We start from the raw sequence: 19,437 nt of genomic DNA on the forward strand, positions 1-19,437 counted from the left end.
TATCTTCTTCTCTCTATATGGAACTTCATTCTACTGAAACCCTAACCTGCTTGTGAGTAACTACGGAGCCTTCTTATTAGGAGATGTTCCTAATACACAGTGCGATAAAGCTGTGAGGTTGGTGTGAGGTGCACTTTATGAGGAGAAAATCCAAATTCGTGGGGCATAAGCACTTGGTGGTCCAACTCGACAGCAGTTGAGTAGGCTGTCAGTATAAAGGACTTCAAGTTATTCAACCTCTCTCACTATGGGCTCCATGTATTTTTTGACTAATGTGGAATATTACCGTTAGTTCTACATCCACTGTGTTCCACTAATCCAAATTACCCTAATACAGCCATCAAGTGCAGTTAATTTGGATTCTTAAATGTGTGTTTCATTTTTCGAGGTGCCAACTGGCTTAGTTAGATAAGATCTGTAGCTGCTTGTAGCAAAGACTTGGGGCCAAATCTTACCTTCACCAGGGTTGTGGGAGTGGTCATGGGTTGGGGATGAGTTACCCGGTTTTCTTCCTTGGAGAAGAGACCAAGGGAACCCTAAGCAGCTTTGGTTATGCCCTATTAGGGTAAGAAGAAAGAGAGTAGTCTGTGGACTGCTAGAGAGGCCTGAGTTGCAGGTCTAGCTCTGTGAAGCAGGAGAGGCATTGGCTGATGCTGGACAGCGAAATTCTACTCCAGGAAATCTACTAGGAGGCGGAGAAACTCTATTTTCTGATTTTCTTTGCACCCAGAATTCGTACAAACTGATTCCTAGGCTATTTACAGTTGTTCTTTGGAGATTTCTGGACTGTCATTAGTTGTTCTAGACCTCTGGACTGATTACAGTCACAGTCAGACTTGTTGTAGGGACTGTTTCTTGCTTTCTTAAGGTAGGTAGTCATCTTGGGGGTGCTGTTTTGAGCTGCTGGTGTTTCTGAGTTGAAGTTATATTTCCATTACAAGGATGACTTCCACCAGTGAGGTCTCTTCTAAGGAAACCAAGTCAGGGAAGGGCCTTCCCAATCTTGAAAACCCTACCCTACAGATTATCAACATCAAGTTGGATGAGTACAACTATGTAGAGTTATCTATTTTAGCTAGACTTGCCATAATCAGTAGAGGAATGGAGGGATATATTAATGGCTGGATTGTTGAACCAATGAAGGAACAACCTGAATACAAGGCTTAGTGTAGGGAGAATATGCCACTGTGAAGCGGGCCCACAAGGGAGTAAAACAAATGAATGCCCGAACTTAAATGAACTGGTGGTTCGAATCGAATCTAACACAAATAATCCGGCCCACCGATTGGTTAGTGAAGCAGCAAATGACTTGTTAAGTCATCACGTGAGGCTTCCTAGTCGACCTCTGATAGACAGGATCCAGGGTCTATCATCATCTTCAACTTCGCTGAAATCGGATAGCTCACAGAATGGGTGCGGCCTGAGTTGGAATCCACGGCAAAAGAGGGTGGCCGACCGCCCTAATCCAAGATTTTCTGGAAGGAGAAACGAGATACAGGAAGATAGCGAGTCATACTGGTGCGACTCGGAGGAAGACTCTGAGGTCTCTAGCTCGGATGAAAACTCCATAGCCGGAAGCGACCATGGTCTGGAGATGGGTGACATAAACCTGGAAGCCTTCTTAAACCTCAACCTTGATGCTCATTCTTTTCAGTCTCAGTCCAACTTGAAGCTAACGATAGACGTAAGGATGTCGGACACAGTAGAAGACATGCTGTCAAAGGAGAAGGAACCGGCCCAAAGCCAAAGCCAGTGTCAGGGGACGGGTACAGGGATGAGCGAAGTGAACCAGGAGATAAACACTGACTCACCAAATAGGGTCAAGGTGCTAGACCCAGGCCAAGGCCACATGATTCAGAAAGACAATGACCAACTAGCAACACCTACTAACTCGGGGACGGGGGATGCCATCCTTTCGCCCTCTCTGAGCCTTCCTACTACCACCCCAGGATTACCAGGTATCCAAGGTAACTGTGTGAATTCGTTTTTTGTTACTAATGGTGTTTGTGCTATCCCTGAAGACACGACAACCGAGAACCAAGCTCACAGAGAGTTCCAGAACTTTGAAGGTGCCCAGAATGAAGGGGTAGCAAGCGATGTGGTGGGGAGGGGGGTAGTAGCAGTAGAGGTAGTAGGGGAAAGTAGAGAAGATCTTGTAAGGAAAACGAGGGTGGTAGAAGGTAGAGGGAAGGAAGCTGAGGTCCTTGGGGAGGGTGACTCTGATGAGGAAATCTTGCTAAGGAAGTGGGCTAAGAAAATGGGGCTGAAGATCTCTAAGGTAGGTTCGGACAGGACTCAGAAGAAGGAGATGCTTGGAGGGGGGAAAAGCAGGCAAGAGGAAGGTAAGGGAGCTGAAAAAACAGAGAGGAGGGAGGGGGGACAAGAGGGTGAAGGAAGGTAGGAAAGGTGGAGGAAAAACTGAAATTAACAGATAAGGTAGAGCTAAGTGAAGTGATGGTGAAATGAAGATTATAAGATGGAATGTCATAGGACTGGGGAGGGTAGCTAAGAAGTCTCATAAAGGAAGTGTTAAGGAGAGAAAAGCCAGATGTGGTGCTGTTCCAAGAGTCGAAGGCACAAGAAATCGATGGAAGGTGGGTAAGGAGTGTCTGGGGAGGTAGAGACATTGGATTGGCCATTGCTCCGTCTTGTGGGACCTCAGGAAGGATAGTCATTATGTGGAATGAGAATACAATGGAATGTGTGGAGGAATTGATAGGTAGATTCTCAGTGTCAATAAAACTGCAGAATCTAAATGATAAGTTTAATTGGGTCTTAACAAATGTTTTATGGGCCTAATTCGTATAGGGTAACGAGATGTAGGAAGAATTGGCAGATGTAGAGGCTTATGGCAAGGCCCGTGGTACTTAGGGGAGGGATTTTAATGTGATCAGATATACTGCTGAATCGAATAATCCAAGACAAAGGGTAACCACCAGAATGAAAAGATTTAATAGTTTTATAGACACATTTTAACTAAAGGAAATTGGGACTAGGCAACATAGATATAATTGGACTAATTTTTAGGAGAATTCGATGTGCTCAAAGCTGGATAGGTTTCTTGTTTCTTGGGATTGGGAAGAACATTGGAGTAACATGGTGGGCAGGACACTACCCACGGTCACCTCAGATCATTGGCCTATATGTATCGGACAAGGGGTAGGCAGGGAAGGGTCGATGCCCTTTAGGTTTGAGAACATGTGGTTGACGGTCCCGGAATTTGTGCAAAAGATTGAGGAATGGTGGAAATAATATGACCCCCATGCTATTTGGGAAGGGGTTAGATTCCACAGGAAGCTTTGGAACTTAAAAGGAAAAAAACAAGGATTGGAATCGTAGTAAATTCAGGAGGATAGAAGAGAAGAAGGTGAATTTGATAAATAGAATTGAAGAATTAAATAAGAAGGAGGAATCTGGCTCATTGGTTGCAGGGGAAAGAGATGCAAGGCTCAACTTAAGAAAAGAGTTGGAATCCACACTCCTTAGAGAAGAAATGACTTGTAGGCAGAAATCAAGAGTGCAATGGATCAAAGAAGGGGATGGGAACACAAAATACTTTCACATGATTGCAAATGAAAGAAAAAGGAAGAATCTGATTTCTATGTTAGAATTGGAGGATCGCATAATAACTAATCACGATGAGATTGTTGAGGCCTTGGTGGATCATTTTAAATCAATTTTTAGAAGGCCTCCTTCAAGAAGATGGGAGATGGAAGGTTTAGATTGGCCAGCCCTAGAAGATGTTGTGAGCAAAAGCTTGGAAAAAAAATTTGAGGTAGATGAGGTAAAGGCAGCAATCCTTTCTATGGATCACTCTAAAGCTCCAGGCCTGATGGATTCACTATGGCTTTCTACCAAGACTATTGGGCATGGTTAAAGGATGATCTAATGCGTGTCTTTGAGGAGTTTTATAATAGGGGGATTGTTAGTAGAGGGGTAAATGCCACTTTTATTTCGTTGGTTCCCAAGAAATCTGGTGCTTGCCACCCCAAAGACTTCAGGCCAATCAGTTTGGTGACAAGTCAAAATACCTGCAAAAGTTCTCTCCCTCCGGTTAAAAAAGGCCCTCCCGTCAATCATATCTCATTTCCAAGGGGCCTTTATTCAAGATAGACAAATTTCATATCAAATACTCATTGCCAATGAATGTGTGGAGGATTTCAAGAAAGCTAGAAGGAAGGGCATTGTATGCAAGTTGGATCTTGAGAAAGCCTATGACTTGGTGAACTGGGAGTTCCTAGTTGAAGCACTAAGGAAGTGTGGTTTTGGAGCAAGATGGTGTAAATGGATCAAAGTGTGCCTATAATCTTCTCACTTCTCAGTATTGATAAATGGTGCAATCAAGGATTTCTTTGGGGCCCTAAGAGGAGTGAGACAAGGGGACTCTTTATCCCCTTTCCTTTTCACCATATTAGCTGAGGTCTTTAGCAGATTGATCTCGAAGGCAGAGGAGAGAGGGTTGTTAAAGGGCTGGAAAATAGGGAGGGAGAGGGTGGTGTTAACTCATCTACAATTTGCGGATGACATCATTATCTTTTGTGAGACTAGAGATGAATTAGGAGCAAGAAACCTTAGGATGTTGGTTAAACTATTTGAAAAAGTGACAAATCTGAGGGTGAATCTTAATAAGAGTCAAGTGGTAGGGATCAATTTAGCACAAGAAGATGTTAATTTGTGGGCTGGGGAACTAGGATGTTTAAGAAGTGATTGGCCACTCAAGTATTTAGGCCTCCCCCTTGGTGCAAATCCTAGAAGTTTAGATTTTTGGGATCTAGTTGTGGAAAGATTTGAAAAGAAACTAGCTGTGTGGAAGAGGAATTACATCTCTCTAGGGGGAGGATTACTCTCATTAAGTCTACCCTAGCAAATCTTCCAGTTTACTACCTCTCAGTGTTCAGCATGCCTCAAGCTGTGGGAAAGAGACTAGAGAAGATAATGAGGGACTTTTTGTGGGAACCGGGCGAGAAGAAGAAAGATCATTTAGTAAGGTGGGGTCTAATGTCTAGGAGGAGAAAGTTTGGAGGATTGGGATTAGGAAGGTTGAAGGAAAGGAACGTGGCTCTACTAGGAAAGTGGTTATGGAGATACCCACAGGAAACAAACATGTTGTGGCACAAGATTGTGACTAGTATTCATGGGCTCTCTATGAATGGTTGGGATGCCGAAGTGTCTAATAGGGTTTCTAGCGCTTCACCGTGGAAAGTGACTCACAAAATCCTCCCATTGCTCCTCAATCATGTCAGGTTTGATCTCAATTCAGGTAACAAAGTTAAATTTTATGAAATCCCGGGATAAAGTACTAAATATTGTACAAAAATTTCATGAACTTATACTTACCCAGTTTAACACTCGAATCAAAATATTCTGATCTGATAATGCAAAGGGATATTTTGAGAAACACCTTTTCTCCTACTTTGATACCTTTAGAGTTATTCATCAGAATTCCTGTTCCTACACTCCTCAACAAAATGGAGTGGCGGAAAGGAAGAACATACATGTTGTTGAGGTTGCGAGGAGCCTCCTTTTTGCTTCGCATGTTCCTGTTAAGTTTTGGGGTGATGCTGTCCTTACAGCTACATACTTGATAAACTGAATACCTTCTCGGGTTTTGGGGTTTAAAACTCCCTTTAGCTTGCTTTTCCCAAATGAGGGTCTCTTCTCTCTTCCTCTTAGGGTGTTTGGGTGCACTTGCTATGTTCATGTTCACAGTCATCAAAGATATAAATTTGAGCCTAAAGCACACAAGTGTATCTTTTTGGGATATGCCTTCACATAGAAGGGGTACTGCTGTTTTGATCCGGTTCATGGAATTCGCTTTGTTTCTAGAGATGTCACATTTGTAGAGTTTGTTCCTTTCTTTGGTACTTCTCTTGAGGGGGAGCATTCAAAGTAGTTGTTTGCATTGTCACCATCTGTTCCTCATCCAATTCCCATTGAATTTTCTATAGAGTCTCCTCCAGTCGAGTCCTCTATTGGCTCTTCATCTCATGTTCTTGCTCCCCCTCCTCCTCCTGCTCATCCCCCTACTTTTCCTTCCCATCTTATTATCCAAAGGTGGTACTAGAGACAAAGACTCAGAGACATGCAATTTGTTTCCACGCCTTTAGATGTGCCTCTCTCTCCTCCCATCACTATTGAGATAACAGGTCAACCCTCTTCTACCACTTCGGATACCTTTCTTGACCTTGATCTCCCTATTGCCCTTCACAAAGGCAAACGGAAATGTACAACTCATTGCATTTCCAAACACCTGTCCTATAGCCTTCTCTCCCCTTCCTACTATTCCTTCCTTGCCTCTGTTTCCACACATGTGACTCCCAGATCTGTCCCAAATGCCTTGTCCAAACCAGAATGGAGGGATGCTATGATGATTGAACTAGATGCTTTGCAATATGAACAATACCTGGGAAATTGTGGATTTGCTTGAGGGAAAGGAATCGGTTGGTTGTAAGTGGGTGTACACTATTAAGTATCATTTTGATGGTACTGTTGAGAGATATAAGTCCCGTTTGGTTGCTAAAGGATATACTCAGATGTATGGTATTGACTACCTGGAAACATTTGCCCCAGTAGCCAAGATGACTTTAGTTCGAGTTTTGTTATCTTTAGCTACTGCTTTTGATTGGCCTCTTCATCAGTTTAATGTAAAGAATGTTTTTCTTAATGGGGACCTACATGAAGAGGTCTACATGTCTTTACCTCCAGGGGTGTATGGTAAAGAGACGCAAGGAAAGATCTGTAAACTAAAGAAGTCTCTTTATGGCCTTAAGCAATCTCCTAAAGCCTGGTTTGTTAAGAGGAGAGATTCCTTAGTGACTATTCTGATTGTCTATGTTGATGATATTGTGGTTACTAGTAATGATACTCAAGAAGTTGTTCATCTCAAGAGTTTTCTTAACACTGGGTTTGAAATTAAAGACTTGGGAGAACTCAAATATTTCTTAGGAATTGATGTTGCCAGATCTAAGGATGGTATCTTCATTTCTCAACGGAAGTATGTCCTTGATCTCCTTGTAGAGACTGGCAAACTGGGTGCTCGACCTGCTTCTACTCCTATAGACCTAAATGCTGCCTGATAAGGGAGTGTTCCAGAGACTGGTCGGGAAGTTATTATACCTTTGCATGACTCGGCCAAATATTTCCTATGCAGTTAGTGTAATCAGTCAGTTTATGCATTCTCCCAGAGATACACATTTAGCAACTACTGAGAGAGTTTTGTGCTATCTAAAAGGGACTCCAGGGAAAGGTATCTTGTTTGCTAAGCATTGACACATGAAGCTGAAAGCATACACTGATGTTGACTGGGTCAGATGTATTAATGATATGAGGTCCACTTCGGGTTATTGTGCTATGGTAGCAGGGAACATTGTATCATGGAGGAGTAAGAAGTAGCCTGTAGTGGCAAGATCCTCAGCTGAAGTGGAGTACAAGGAAATGGCACATGGAGTTTTTGAACTTTTGTGGTTGAGATCACTTTTAGATGAATTGGGTATAGACTGCAAGAAGCCAATGATGTTATATTGTGACAACTAGGCTGCTATCAACATTGCATATAATCCTGTTTAACATGACAAAACTAAGCACATTGAAGTTGATAGGCATTTTATACGAGAGAGAGTTGCCTCAGGAGAAGTCTGTCTACCATTTGTTGCTTCTAAAGAACAATTGCCTGATGTTTTGACAAAAGGTGTTCCTAAAGGAAAGTGGTTCACTGTATAAGCAAGCTTTAGCCCATTAGTGTCTTTCTTATTAGTTCTTTCTTGTTATGTTTTCTCATTGGGCCTTTTCTTTATGGGCCTTTAGCTCTTGTTTATGTTCTCTAAGTATAGTGCTGATGTGGATGTCTACTTAAGGGCAATCTTGTAAATTATGGAACTTAAGTAAGTTTATTAAAAGATTAGTGGGGGAAAGAGGAGACTATCGAACTCCTTTCTTTCTCCTTTCTTCTCCAATCTTCCTTCTTCTTCTTCCTTCCTTTCTTTTGCTTTAATCTAAATTATCCTGCTAATTTTATTGGTCTGAATCACATCTCTTTCCCTATACCCATTTGGTGTCAACACCCACTCGAACCCTTCTGAGACCTATTTAAACTTAATCGAAATTGAAAAATTCCCAATCAACTCCTCATTTCCCTCACAATCTCATTATTTCACAATGTCACGGTACCACCCAAGGCTCCCCACACAACCTAGCTCCATCCCCTAGCTTTCTAGGTACTCCTAGCCCATTTTTTGTCAAAATTGATCACCTTAGATTCTTGGATTAAAATGATATCTGGCTTCTCCTTCCTAAACATCTCTTCTATTATTTCTCTTTTCCTTGCTCTCCCTAAAGCTCTAACATTCCAGCTTACAATCTTCATTCTTTCTTCCATACACTCCTTATTCCCTTCTACATCTTTTTTCAATCTATCCACTTCACTCAATTTTCTTTTTCTAACCTCCCTCCTCATTTTTCCTTAAATACACCCTTGTGTCATTAGGCTCATGTACTTTGCACCCCAACTTTTCCACAAACTCCGTCATTAGATCACCCTGCCCATTCCCGTCAACTTTTGTCTGCCCCCCCCCCCCCCCATTTCATACTCATCTCTTGAATTGGTCCTTTGTTCCTTATCTTCATTCATACCTTCTTCTATCTCACAATAATCCCCTTCATGCACTCCTTTCTCTTCAACTCCTTGAAGATGTCCTCAATCATCTCCCATATTTTCCTACCCCTTGCCTCTTCCTCCCTTACCTTATTATCGAAAACTTCTTCCCCAACCCTACTATCTTCTTGTGGAAAATGGCAAAACTTGGGATCTGGAACATCAAACATAGGCAAAGAGCACAGGTTAGTGTTTATAATTGAATTGACACCAATACTTGGAACTTGGTGAGTGGGAGGCATAGGCACACTAATCAACTTGTTAATTTTTTCCTGAACACAAGGTTGGAGTTCAGCAACTTCCTTGGTAGGGGTTTTAGCTGGAAAATCATCTTTCAAGGAAATACTTCTCTGTTTACCACACAGACTCTCTCACCTATCCTTTCCTAGACTTCCCCTACTAAGTTTTTGATGATCCTCGTCTAATCCCTTATGGACACCCTGCTTTAGAAGCGAATTTGGTTCAAGTCCCCTCTTTGTTGGGCTTTGACGCCCCACCTCTGTGTCTCCATTGTACTCCACCATAATATCACTCCCACCATCTGCCACTGAATCTAAAGAAAAGGTTTCATTTTAACTTTTTTCTTCATTTATAAATAGGATGTTTGTCCATAACGAATCCTCCGTCTCTTCCAACATGCCCTTATCACCAACTACAGATCCTTCCAGAGAAACTTCCTCCAACTCTGAATCATCAAATCCGTCCTCTGGGTAGTCACAGTCCTCCTATCCACTATCTATTATATCCTCATCTTCAGATTTCCTTCTTGTATATCTTGGATTAGGGTGTTCGTTCATCACTTGCATCGCACTCCCCTGCAATCCCTCTTGTCTAGGAATCCATTGCAGATCTGATTTCCACCCACGGTTCATCTGAATCCTACCAGCACTGATGGCCTGAGATGATGATAGACCAAAGGACCGATCTACCATCGAAAAGTTTTTAAAAGTTTTAAGTTGGGAGCCAGTCGAAACTCAATGAAAGGTTGTAATTGCAAACTCGTCGGAATTAATCGACAAGTTGCTAGACTCCCCTTGAGTTCCACCTGGTTTGCCCTTGTTACCTAACCAACTTTTTCTGGCATGGTACCCAATTGTAAAATATTAGCAAAAGATTGTTCCTCGAATATTTTCCCCCTATCAAAAAAACTTTTGAATTTTCTTTCTTTTCCATGATAAATTTAGTAAAATTATTTGCATAACTTCCTTTATCTGTTACCCCCAAATCTAGGTCAACTGCGCACGACTATTTCCCTTCTACTTTTGTTTTTTCTTTTCTCCTCTCCTCTGTCCCCATTCTCTTGTTGCGACGTGAGAACCAGTTAGCCAACTCATCATCGTCTTCAAGCTCTCATCAACCATTCCATAGTGACACTTCGACTCCCATTGCAATCCACAACTTTCTCCACTTTCCTTCTACCAACAGGTCGTAGGAATGAGGAATCAGTTCTGGTTTCACATCACCCATCTTAATCTTCACAATGAACAGATCTGCAAAACTGTAATCTTCTAAGGTTCCTCCCAAAGCTACCATGATTTTCTCCAGTATAACTTCTTTCCAACATGGTTCCTAATTTCCCCAACATTTCCACAACATATTTCCATTTCCATGTGTATCAACACAAAATTTTACTGGAATTGACATTTTCCCAATGAACACTACCAGCACTATGTGGAGTACAAGAGGCAATTTTCACGACAAATTTCCATTTCCACTTCTATGGGTAGCAGCATGAAATTTTACTGGAATCAACATATTCCCTGGTGAACACTACTAGTACTATGTGAAGTCCAAGAGATAGTATTATAACATAAGTTGGTAACAATATTGTAAACATGTGAAGTAACAATGTTATTGTCCACTTAACTAACATGATTACCACCATTTACATTTCTATGAATTAAAATTTTGCTTAACTCGTTCTATCATGAAGCTCTGAACCTTAAGGTTTACAGGTTAATTTCAGAACATATTCTTTTATCTATAACCTTAGTTTCTTAGTTTTGTTTAATGATTTGGAACAAGATAATAATTTAAAAAGGTGTGCCTATTGTAGAGAACTGGGAAATTAGCTGCAGGGCTATTTTTGTACTTTTTCTTTTCCCTTGTTGTATAGCTATTCTTTGTTCTGTTTCTTTTGTACATTAAGGGCACATTTGTCCTTTTAACTTTTAATATAAATATAACTTCTAGGGTGTCGACTGACACAAGGTGTCACACCCACCATTCGGCTGTGTTCACTCTCTCTCTCTCTTTCTCTTTCTCTGATTTTCGGTCTGACTCTGACATGGTATCAGAGCCAAGTTACGATCTGATCTGCAAGTAACTTCTTTTTCACCCCTTCCTTATCTGTCATCTAGAGCACTCCCTAAAAGTATTTGGGAGGCTCTCGAGTGCCCTTGAATCCCATTTCTAAGGCTGCATTCAATCAGAACTTGGCAGACTCTGTTCCTGGACTGCTGCACCATCAGATTTCTCTTTTGTGCTGGATCTCTCTCTAGAAGCATAGGATCAGGCTGAAACTTTAGATCTAGTGTTGCCCAAAGCAGATCTACTGATTCTAATTGGTTTGATTTGAATCGGATTTGATTTAGAAGGGTTTTGAGCCACTTCAGAGTTTGACAGACCCATATAGTTTCCTTTTCTGGACGACAATTGAGAGGTACTTCTTTGTTCTACTGTTTTGAACATTTCTTCTTGTGGTTTTTCTTGCTCTTGTGATTCAATGGCATTAGAAAGGATGGAAATTCTCCCCATTAAGTTTAATGGTACGAACTATGCACTTTGAAAATTCAATTTCCAATTTCATGTGGAGGCGAAAGGTCTCTGAGGATATCTGGATGGATCAGTAGTTAAACCTAATGATTGGGACATCAAGGGTTAATCAGTGGAGAATTGATAATGCAAAAATTGCATCATGGATCTTAGGATCTGTTGAAACTGACATTGCAATTCCTATGAGAGGATACAGGACTGCCTATGAGATGTATGAGTATCTCGAGAAAGTATATCAGCAATCAAACACCTCAAGACAATACTAGATAGAGGTTGACATCTTCTCCTATTATCAAGGAGAAAGAAAGGTCCAAGAGTACTATTCTGGGTTTATTAACTTTTGGACCGAATATGAGCTTGTTCACATGGGAAATGATCCTTAAGAATGTTGCGTGAAGTATATGAAGGAACATTTTGATAGAAAAAAGACTATGCACTTCCTAATGCATCTCAGACCTGAATTCGAAGTTGTTTGATCTAATATCTTGAGTCGAGGAACACTTCCTGACTTGGATACTATTCTTGGGAAAATTTTGAGGGCCAAAACCATATTTGCCACAGACTACTCTGGATGGAAGAAAGGAGTCCAACATTGATACTGTCTTCCTGGCAACAAAACCGAAAGGGAAGAAGGGCTTCTTTAAAATACAGTGCTATGAATGTAAGGAGTTCGGGCATGTTATTTCTCACTGCAACAAAAAGTACAAAAATAGCCTTTGGCTAATTTCCCAGTTCTCTACACCTATGCTTCTTTTATCATTTCATAAAATATCATTCCATATTTTGCATATTTTACAATGTTTCTACCATTTCTATTAGTTTTACAATATTTCCATACGATATTTCCAACATTTCCGATATGTTTCTTATATTCGGATGGCCGACATATCCACCGACATCAACATTTTAAACCTTGCTTTCCAGAGGTTGAACAGCAGCCCCATCACCTTCACAACTGTTTGCATATCAGTTATCTCTATTTCATTAAATGACAAATTCCATCTCTCTAGAAGCTCTGTTCTCGCAGAATGAGAATAAAGTTGATGTATTTTTAACCTTAAGCTCTTTTATCACCGAGTCAAGAATTGATTCCCAATCGCTCACCTTCCCTTTTGCTGTCATTACATACCTGTTATCCCAGTTTCCTTTCTCCACTTCCATCAAAACTTTTAGTGTTGTTTGTGAGCTAGTGACTAACACAAGCTTCTTTTCTTTTCCAACTAATGGGGGCTGTGTTCTCGTCTCTTTTGTGGGACCCCTCACCTTCTGTTGAATCTTCTTTCAGTTCCTCTTCCACATGCCCTTTCTTGATATAAACCAGGTAGGCTTGTAAAATCTCTGTAGCCATCTTCCATCCGCAGCTCTCCTTCCCTTCAGGCAGGCAATCCAGTCCTTACTCCATTGCAATATGGCCTCGTACCTGAAGTTTGATGAAAATAATGAGCTCTTCCACCCTTGCCATGTGGACATGCATGGCAACTAGCAGTTAATTGTATTTTGAACTGCCCTCAAGGAGAAATCATGATCTTGAAAATGAACAATGATGATGTGCTTTCTGCCTATCTCTACTTTTCGTCCTTTTATGGGTCCATCCATCTTCGGCAGTTAATTGAAGTTGAGAAATAGGCTTGTGAAGGTGGTTCACCTCATAACCAGCAACCTACTGTGGTCTCTTGTGTTCAAACTGAGACCATGGTTCATGAGGTTAGCAATTCTCCAGAAGCGTGCTTCTCTTCACATCCTAGTGAGTTGTAGCATCATGCTGACAGGTTGTTGGATTTTGGCAACTTCATGGAGTCTTTTGCTGAAGAGAAGGTCAGGTTCGAGACTGGTTGAGAGCAAATGTTGTTCAGTTCGGAATCTGTGTTCTTTTTTAGTCCCAGCTCTGAGGACGAGGTAGACTCAGATGGTGCAGTTTCTTGCTGCTTTGTGGACAGTCTAGGTTACCTTCCTGGCTGTACAAGGACTAAAGGCATTCCTAAGATCTACGATGTGGCTGTGGTCAAGCCACCTGTTAGGGGCCTCATAGCACAAGAGGAAGGAGGAGAAGGTGAAGGAGAAGTAGTGGGAAGCTGTGTGGTTAGCACCTTCAGCTGCTTTTGGTCCCTGTCTGTGTTTCTGGCATTGTGCCTCTTGGGTGCATCTTCATTTGTTTTTCTGGTTAGGTTGTTCCAAGGTTTGTGTTTTTTAGGGGCTGGGATCTGGTGTCCTTTTAGGACTGGATCTAGGCTTTTTTTGGATCTTTGATCTTTAGCTTCAGCTCTTTTCCCTTTCTTGGTATACATCTTGTATGCTTTTTTGTGGTTTTATTAATACAATACCTTATCTTTCCTCAAAACATACACACACAAAGAACAATGACTGAACCAATAATTGATCATGATGCTGGTTCTATCTCTTCTTTTCTATTTTCTTTCTTCTTTACCCTAGCAGTAATGTGTATTCTTATCTTATTCTAGTGACTATAATGGCCTATGAATTTTGGTTATCTACTTGCAAGCTTGCAAATTAACAAGTATGGCATGTCTAGCAATCGCACCCTTTATTTTTGTCTAGTAAAGCTACTTGTTTTAGAGAAAAAACCTGAGTGCTGCCATGACACTTTTCAGAGAATTCAAATAGAGTTGCAAGAATACAGAAATTATCTGACACTGCTATAGGTTCTTAAAAATAACAAGACAATAAAGCATACCTAGAGAATGTGCTGAAAAACCTAGATTGAACTAGTCATAGCATTTTACTTATCAGGATGTCCCCGCTTGGCCCTACGACGAGTTTGATTTGTATTGCCATTCCGAATAACTTTTTTCTCCTTACTGCAAAGGGAAGAAAAATAAATATTGAAAATTAACCTCTGAGTATAAAAAGAAATTCAAAAGTAGAACCAGAATAAGAGGAGGAAAAAGCCTAGATAGACATTTTCCTGTAAAAATGAACAGAACAATTGCAATGATTATAATTGCAGGGCCGATAAATAGAAAAATAACTAACCAGAACATGCATGACCACAGTTTAAATAGCACTAATATTGGAAAAGCCAATACGGCAGAGGCCTACATGAATTACAGAAAGATATGTAAGAATAATATACATATCAAGCAAAGATGTAAATGGGAAACTAAATACTTCAATGCATGTGAAATATGCATTACATACCACAAACCAAACCAACTCTTTAGTTGCAAGAGGTCTTGTCAGCTCATGCTTTTTAAAAAATTCATGTGTAGAAGCTTGGACCTTAACAAAATCGAAGTAAACAATGTCAGAGGCTGCAATTTGAAATAAATAAATAAAGTTATAATCATATCCCTTAAGCCTTAACACAAATATTATACATATGTATACATTACAATAATATTATAATATATAATAGCATAAAATATTACATATATATAACATATATAATTGTTTGCTGAAGTACAGCAGAAGAAGAAGAAGAAGAAGAAGAGACGAGGAGAGAAGAGAAGAAGTTTGTGAATGGGCGGAAAAATGTGTTCTCAGTTGGCCCTAGAAGCTATTATATATATTAACGATAAGATATTACAGGAATAGACTAGAATGCCCCTGATTTGTGATGGAACACCTAGACATAATAAAATAAAACAAGTTTAGGCCCAATAACTAAAGGCCCATAACAGACTATAGAACTGGAACATAAAAGATAAATAAGCCCACCAACACTAAACCACTCGATCCAACACTCCCCCTCAAGCTAAGCATGGATATCAGTCATTTAGCTTGCCAAATAAGCCTAGGAACTTCACTAAAGACAGTCCTTTTGTCAAAACATCAGCAATCTGCATCTTAGGGGGTGTATAAGGAATGCAAAGTTGATGGCAGCTTTGTTCTGCAACACCATTCTCTCTCTTACAAAGTGTCAGTCAATCTCAATATGCTTAGTCCTATCATGTTGTACTGGGTTATTTGCAATGTTGATGGCAGCTTTGTTGTCACAATACAGCTTGAGAGGACCAACAACCTTCATCCCAAGCTCACAAAGGAGGGTCCTAAGGTACAATAGTTCTGCAACACCATGTGGCATAGCCCGATATTTAGCTTCTGCACTTGATCTTACAACCACATTTTGCTTTTTACTTCTCCAAGTAACCAAACTCCCTCCAACAAATGTGCAATATCCAGAAGTAGACTTCCTATCTCCAATTGGTCCAACCCAATCTGCATCAGTATATGCCTCAATTTCAATTTTATTGTGCTTTTTGAACAAAATTTCCTTCCCTGGACATGTCTTCAAATACCTAAGGATCCTTTCAACTACTTTCATATGAGGAATCTTGGGAGAGTGCATGAACTGGCTGACAACATGCACTACATAAGCTATATCAGGTCGGGTAAGAGATAGATATATCAATTTCCCACCAGATTTTGGTATCTTTCTTTATCAAGGTAGTCCTCTCCAACCGATTCCTGGAGACAACGATTCTGCTCTATTAGAGTATCTACTGGTCTACTCCCCATCATACTTGTCTCCTCTAGAAGATCAAGAACATATTTCCTTTGACATATATAAATGCCTTCTTGTGACCTTGCAACTTCAATTCCGAGGAAATATCTCAGATGGCCTAAATCTTTGATCTCAAATTTAGATGTCAAGAATTCCTTCAATCTTTTTATCTCTTTCGAGTCATTCCCTGTAATCACCATATCATCCACATAGACTATGAGTGCTATAAGACTGTTACCCTGTTTTCTTATGAACAATGTATGATCTACACCACTCTAAGTGTATCCCACTTTCTTCATGGCAACATAGAGCCTTTCAAACCAAGCTCGAGGAGATTGCTTAAGTGTATCCCATATAATGATTTCCTTAGCCTACATACCTTCCCATGAAAATCATAACTAGATGAAGGATTCAAGAATCCCTCCTCATGTAGATCATTGTTCAAGAAAGCGTTCTTCATGTCTAACTAATGTAGCTCCCATGAAAAATTTGCATCTAATGACAATAGAACCCAGACTGTATTAAGCTTTGCAATTGGAGCAAAAGTCTCCTTGTAGTCAATCCCTTCCTTCTGAGTAAACCCTTTTGCCACTAGTCTGGCCTTATTATATCTTTCAATGGAACCATCCTCCTTGTGCTTCATAGTAAACACCCACTTACATCCCACAGTGCTCTTCCCTTCTGGTAGATCCACAAAGTCCCAAGTCCTTGCCTTCATTAAGGGTTTCATTTCCTCATTCATTGCCTCTCTCCATCTTGGGTGAAACACTACCTCTGAGTACCTAGCAGGAACATGAATAGAAGAAAGAGCATACACAAAGGAATAATACGAGGAGATAAACATGAATAAGAAACATATTTAGCAATGGGATGTCGAGTAGTACAAGAACGAGTAGGCTTACGAAGAGCAATGGGAAGATCAAAATCAGAAATAGGAGTGATAGGATTACCTGGAACCATTAAGACAAATTGATCTGAGTCCGATTGGTTGTTGCCACAAGTTAGAGAATCTTTTTTTCTTCTTCTGTAGGCAATTGCATATGTTTTTGTTGTCTATTAATGTCATCAGTCACATCCTCAACACCAAGAATAGAAACAGGTTTAGTGGGAGTCTCACTAGATTCACCTGGGCAGCTAAAACTGGGAGGATTAGGAGGAGAAGATGGAAGACCCGAGCCTGAAAGAGGCACAAAGAAGGAAGGAGAGGAAGAATCCTCTTCCATCCTACTAGTCTCCCCCTGAAGAGGATTCCTAGAGGACTGAAAATAGGACTAAGACTCGAAAAACACCACATCCTTGGTGACATTTTTTCTTGGTAACTAGATCATAACAATTATAACATTTTTGTGTGGGAGAGTGCCCTAGGAAGACCCCCTTTATAGCCCTAGGATCCAACTTAGTCTTCTTAGGATCCTTGACATTAACAAAACACTCACAGCCAAAGACTCTAGAGGAAGAGGGAAATCTGGAAGGTTAGGACAAAGGACAGAGAAAGGAGTTCTCATACCCAACACCCTAGATGGCATTCTATTTATCAGATAAGATGTTGTAAGGACTACTTGAAACCAATAGTGCTTGGGAACCTTGTGCTGAAACAGTAAGGCTCGAGTTGTCTCCAATAAATGTCTACTTTTGCGCTCAGCAACCCCATTCTGTTGAGGGGTACTAGCACAAGATGATTGATGTAATATACCTGCATCCTCCATGAACAGATTCAAGGAGCTTCCAAAATACTCAACAACATTATCTAAACGAAACTGCTTAATCTTCTTGCCAAACTAGGTTTCAATCATTTTACAAAATGCCATGGTTATCCATGGTACTTCATCACACCCTTTTAACAAGTAGATCCATGTGCATTGTGAATAGTGATCAATAAAGCTGATAAAGTAACAAAAGCCATCTATAGAAACAAGAGGTGAAGGGCCCCATACATCAAGATGAACTAAATCAAAAGGAGCTTGAATTTCATTACTAAAAATTGGATAAAGAGTTCTACATTGTTTTGACAATTGACACACTTCACAAACCAAACTCTGACTCAAAACACACTTGAACAACTGAGGAAACAATCCTTGCATTAAAGTAAAAGGTAAATGACCTAGTCTAGCCTACCACAAATGTAACCTAGCTACTGACTCCTCATTATCTCGACCACTAAAAGCAAATGATTGTAAGGCTGAATTGATGTCTGCACCAAAATAATAGAGGCCTCTAGACTCATGACCACTCCTAATCGTTCTCTTCATCAATTTGTCCTGAAAGACACAATGAGTAGGAAAGAATGTTATGCTACAGTTTAAAATTTTGGTAAGCTTAGAAACAGATAAGAGGTTGGAAGCAAGATTGGGAACATGCAGAACTAATTTAAGAGAGAGATCCTTGCTTAGGTCAACCTCCCCTTTTCCAAAGATGGTGGAGAGGGAACCATCAACAACTTTCATCTTATCTTGACCAAACATCAAATGATAAGAAGAAAATAAAGAAGACATGTGTTTCATGTGGTCAGTAGCACTAGAATCAATAATCCAATAATTAGACATTATAGGACCAGTCACACTATGAGCAAAGACAATACCTGATTTGGCATGAGAGGTCGATACAAGGGAATTGTTCTTAGCCGAGCCAAGGATTTCTAACTCATCAGTTGTGAAATCAAAGTAGGACCTCATGTGTGGGAATTAGTGGTTTGTCCCATTGGAGGAGGTGCAACTATAAGTGCATTCTTTGGGCTTTCACCACTAGTACTTATGACAACATTTCCACTTGTTGTTTGACCCTTCCTTAGCTTCTTATCTTTCCTTAATGCAGCTGGTTTCAGGTGAGGATAAAGAATCCAACAAGTCTCTTTCAAATGTCTATCTCCTCCACAATGAGAGCACTTGAAATGCCTCTTGTCTAAATGCTTGCCTCCCTTTTGGGTTGAAGAAATCAAGGATGAATGCTCAACAGGTTGCACTTGGATGTCTAATTGCATCTCTTTCCTTCTAACCTCTTCATTCCTTACAAGATAGTAAACATAATGTACATCTGGAAGCTCATCCCTTCCAAAATTTGGGATCTTATGCTTTCATACATCGGGTCTAGGCCAGCCAAGAACTTAAAAGCTCTGCCTTCTTCAATTTGTTCATCATGCCTCTCCTTATCTCTTGTATTTTCCCAGTCAAGTACAAGGTGGTGGTCTAGTTCTTCCCATAGTCCTTCTAAAGTTACAAAGTAAGTTGCAATAGACATATCCCTTTGTCTCAATGCAACAATATCTTGGGTTAGTCTATAAATTCTTGCATTGTTCTTCCATTGTTCGTAGGTTTTAGACACCTACTCCCAAATCTTAGAGGTTGTAGGGAAGTGCTGAATAGTCCTTGCTACTCTTGGAGTCATTGAGGCAAGCAACCAAGACATAACATTACCATTCTTCTTGCGCCAGGTTGAGTAATCAACATCATCCTCTTTAGGTTCCTTCTTATGTCCATCTATATAACCCACAAGTTCCCGGGAAGTAATGAAAAGCTTGCCTGAAACAGACCATTCTCTGAAGTTGTATTCATCT

At 40.4% G+C, this 19,437-nt stretch overlaps 1 protein-coding gene across 7 annotated transcripts in view; it reads right to left on the reverse strand.

Annotated features, from left to right (window-relative positions):
* LOC104611705 (uncharacterized) overlaps positions 1–19,437 on the reverse strand; it is a 61,867-nt gene that overhangs the window by 10,394 nt on the left and 32,036 nt on the right. For 6 of the 7 annotated variants that reach the window (XR_016079088.1, XR_016079089.1, XR_016079087.1 and 3 more), the window contains exons 12-14: positions 14,582–14,662; positions 14,417–14,478; positions 14,118–14,241 (exon numbers count right to left, since the gene is read on the reverse strand). Coding sequence is in view for 1 of the 7 variants with exons in the window: in XM_010278879.3 (XP_010277181.1) it covers positions 14,163–14,241; positions 14,417–14,478; positions 14,582–14,662 (222 nt within the window). In the remaining 6 variants the exon portion in view is untranslated. Of the gene's footprint in view, positions 1–14,117; positions 14,242–14,416; positions 14,479–14,581; positions 14,663–19,437 lie in introns of those variants that run through there. The other variant, XR_016079092.1, reaches the window with a different exon arrangement.

Source organism: Nelumbo nucifera, chromosome 8 (assembly GCF_055504915.1).
Source record: "Nelumbo nucifera cultivar China Antique chromosome 8, China Antique-T2T, whole genome shotgun sequence".
Classification (NCBI taxonomy): domain Eukaryota; kingdom Viridiplantae; phylum Streptophyta; class Magnoliopsida; order Proteales; family Nelumbonaceae; genus Nelumbo; species Nelumbo nucifera.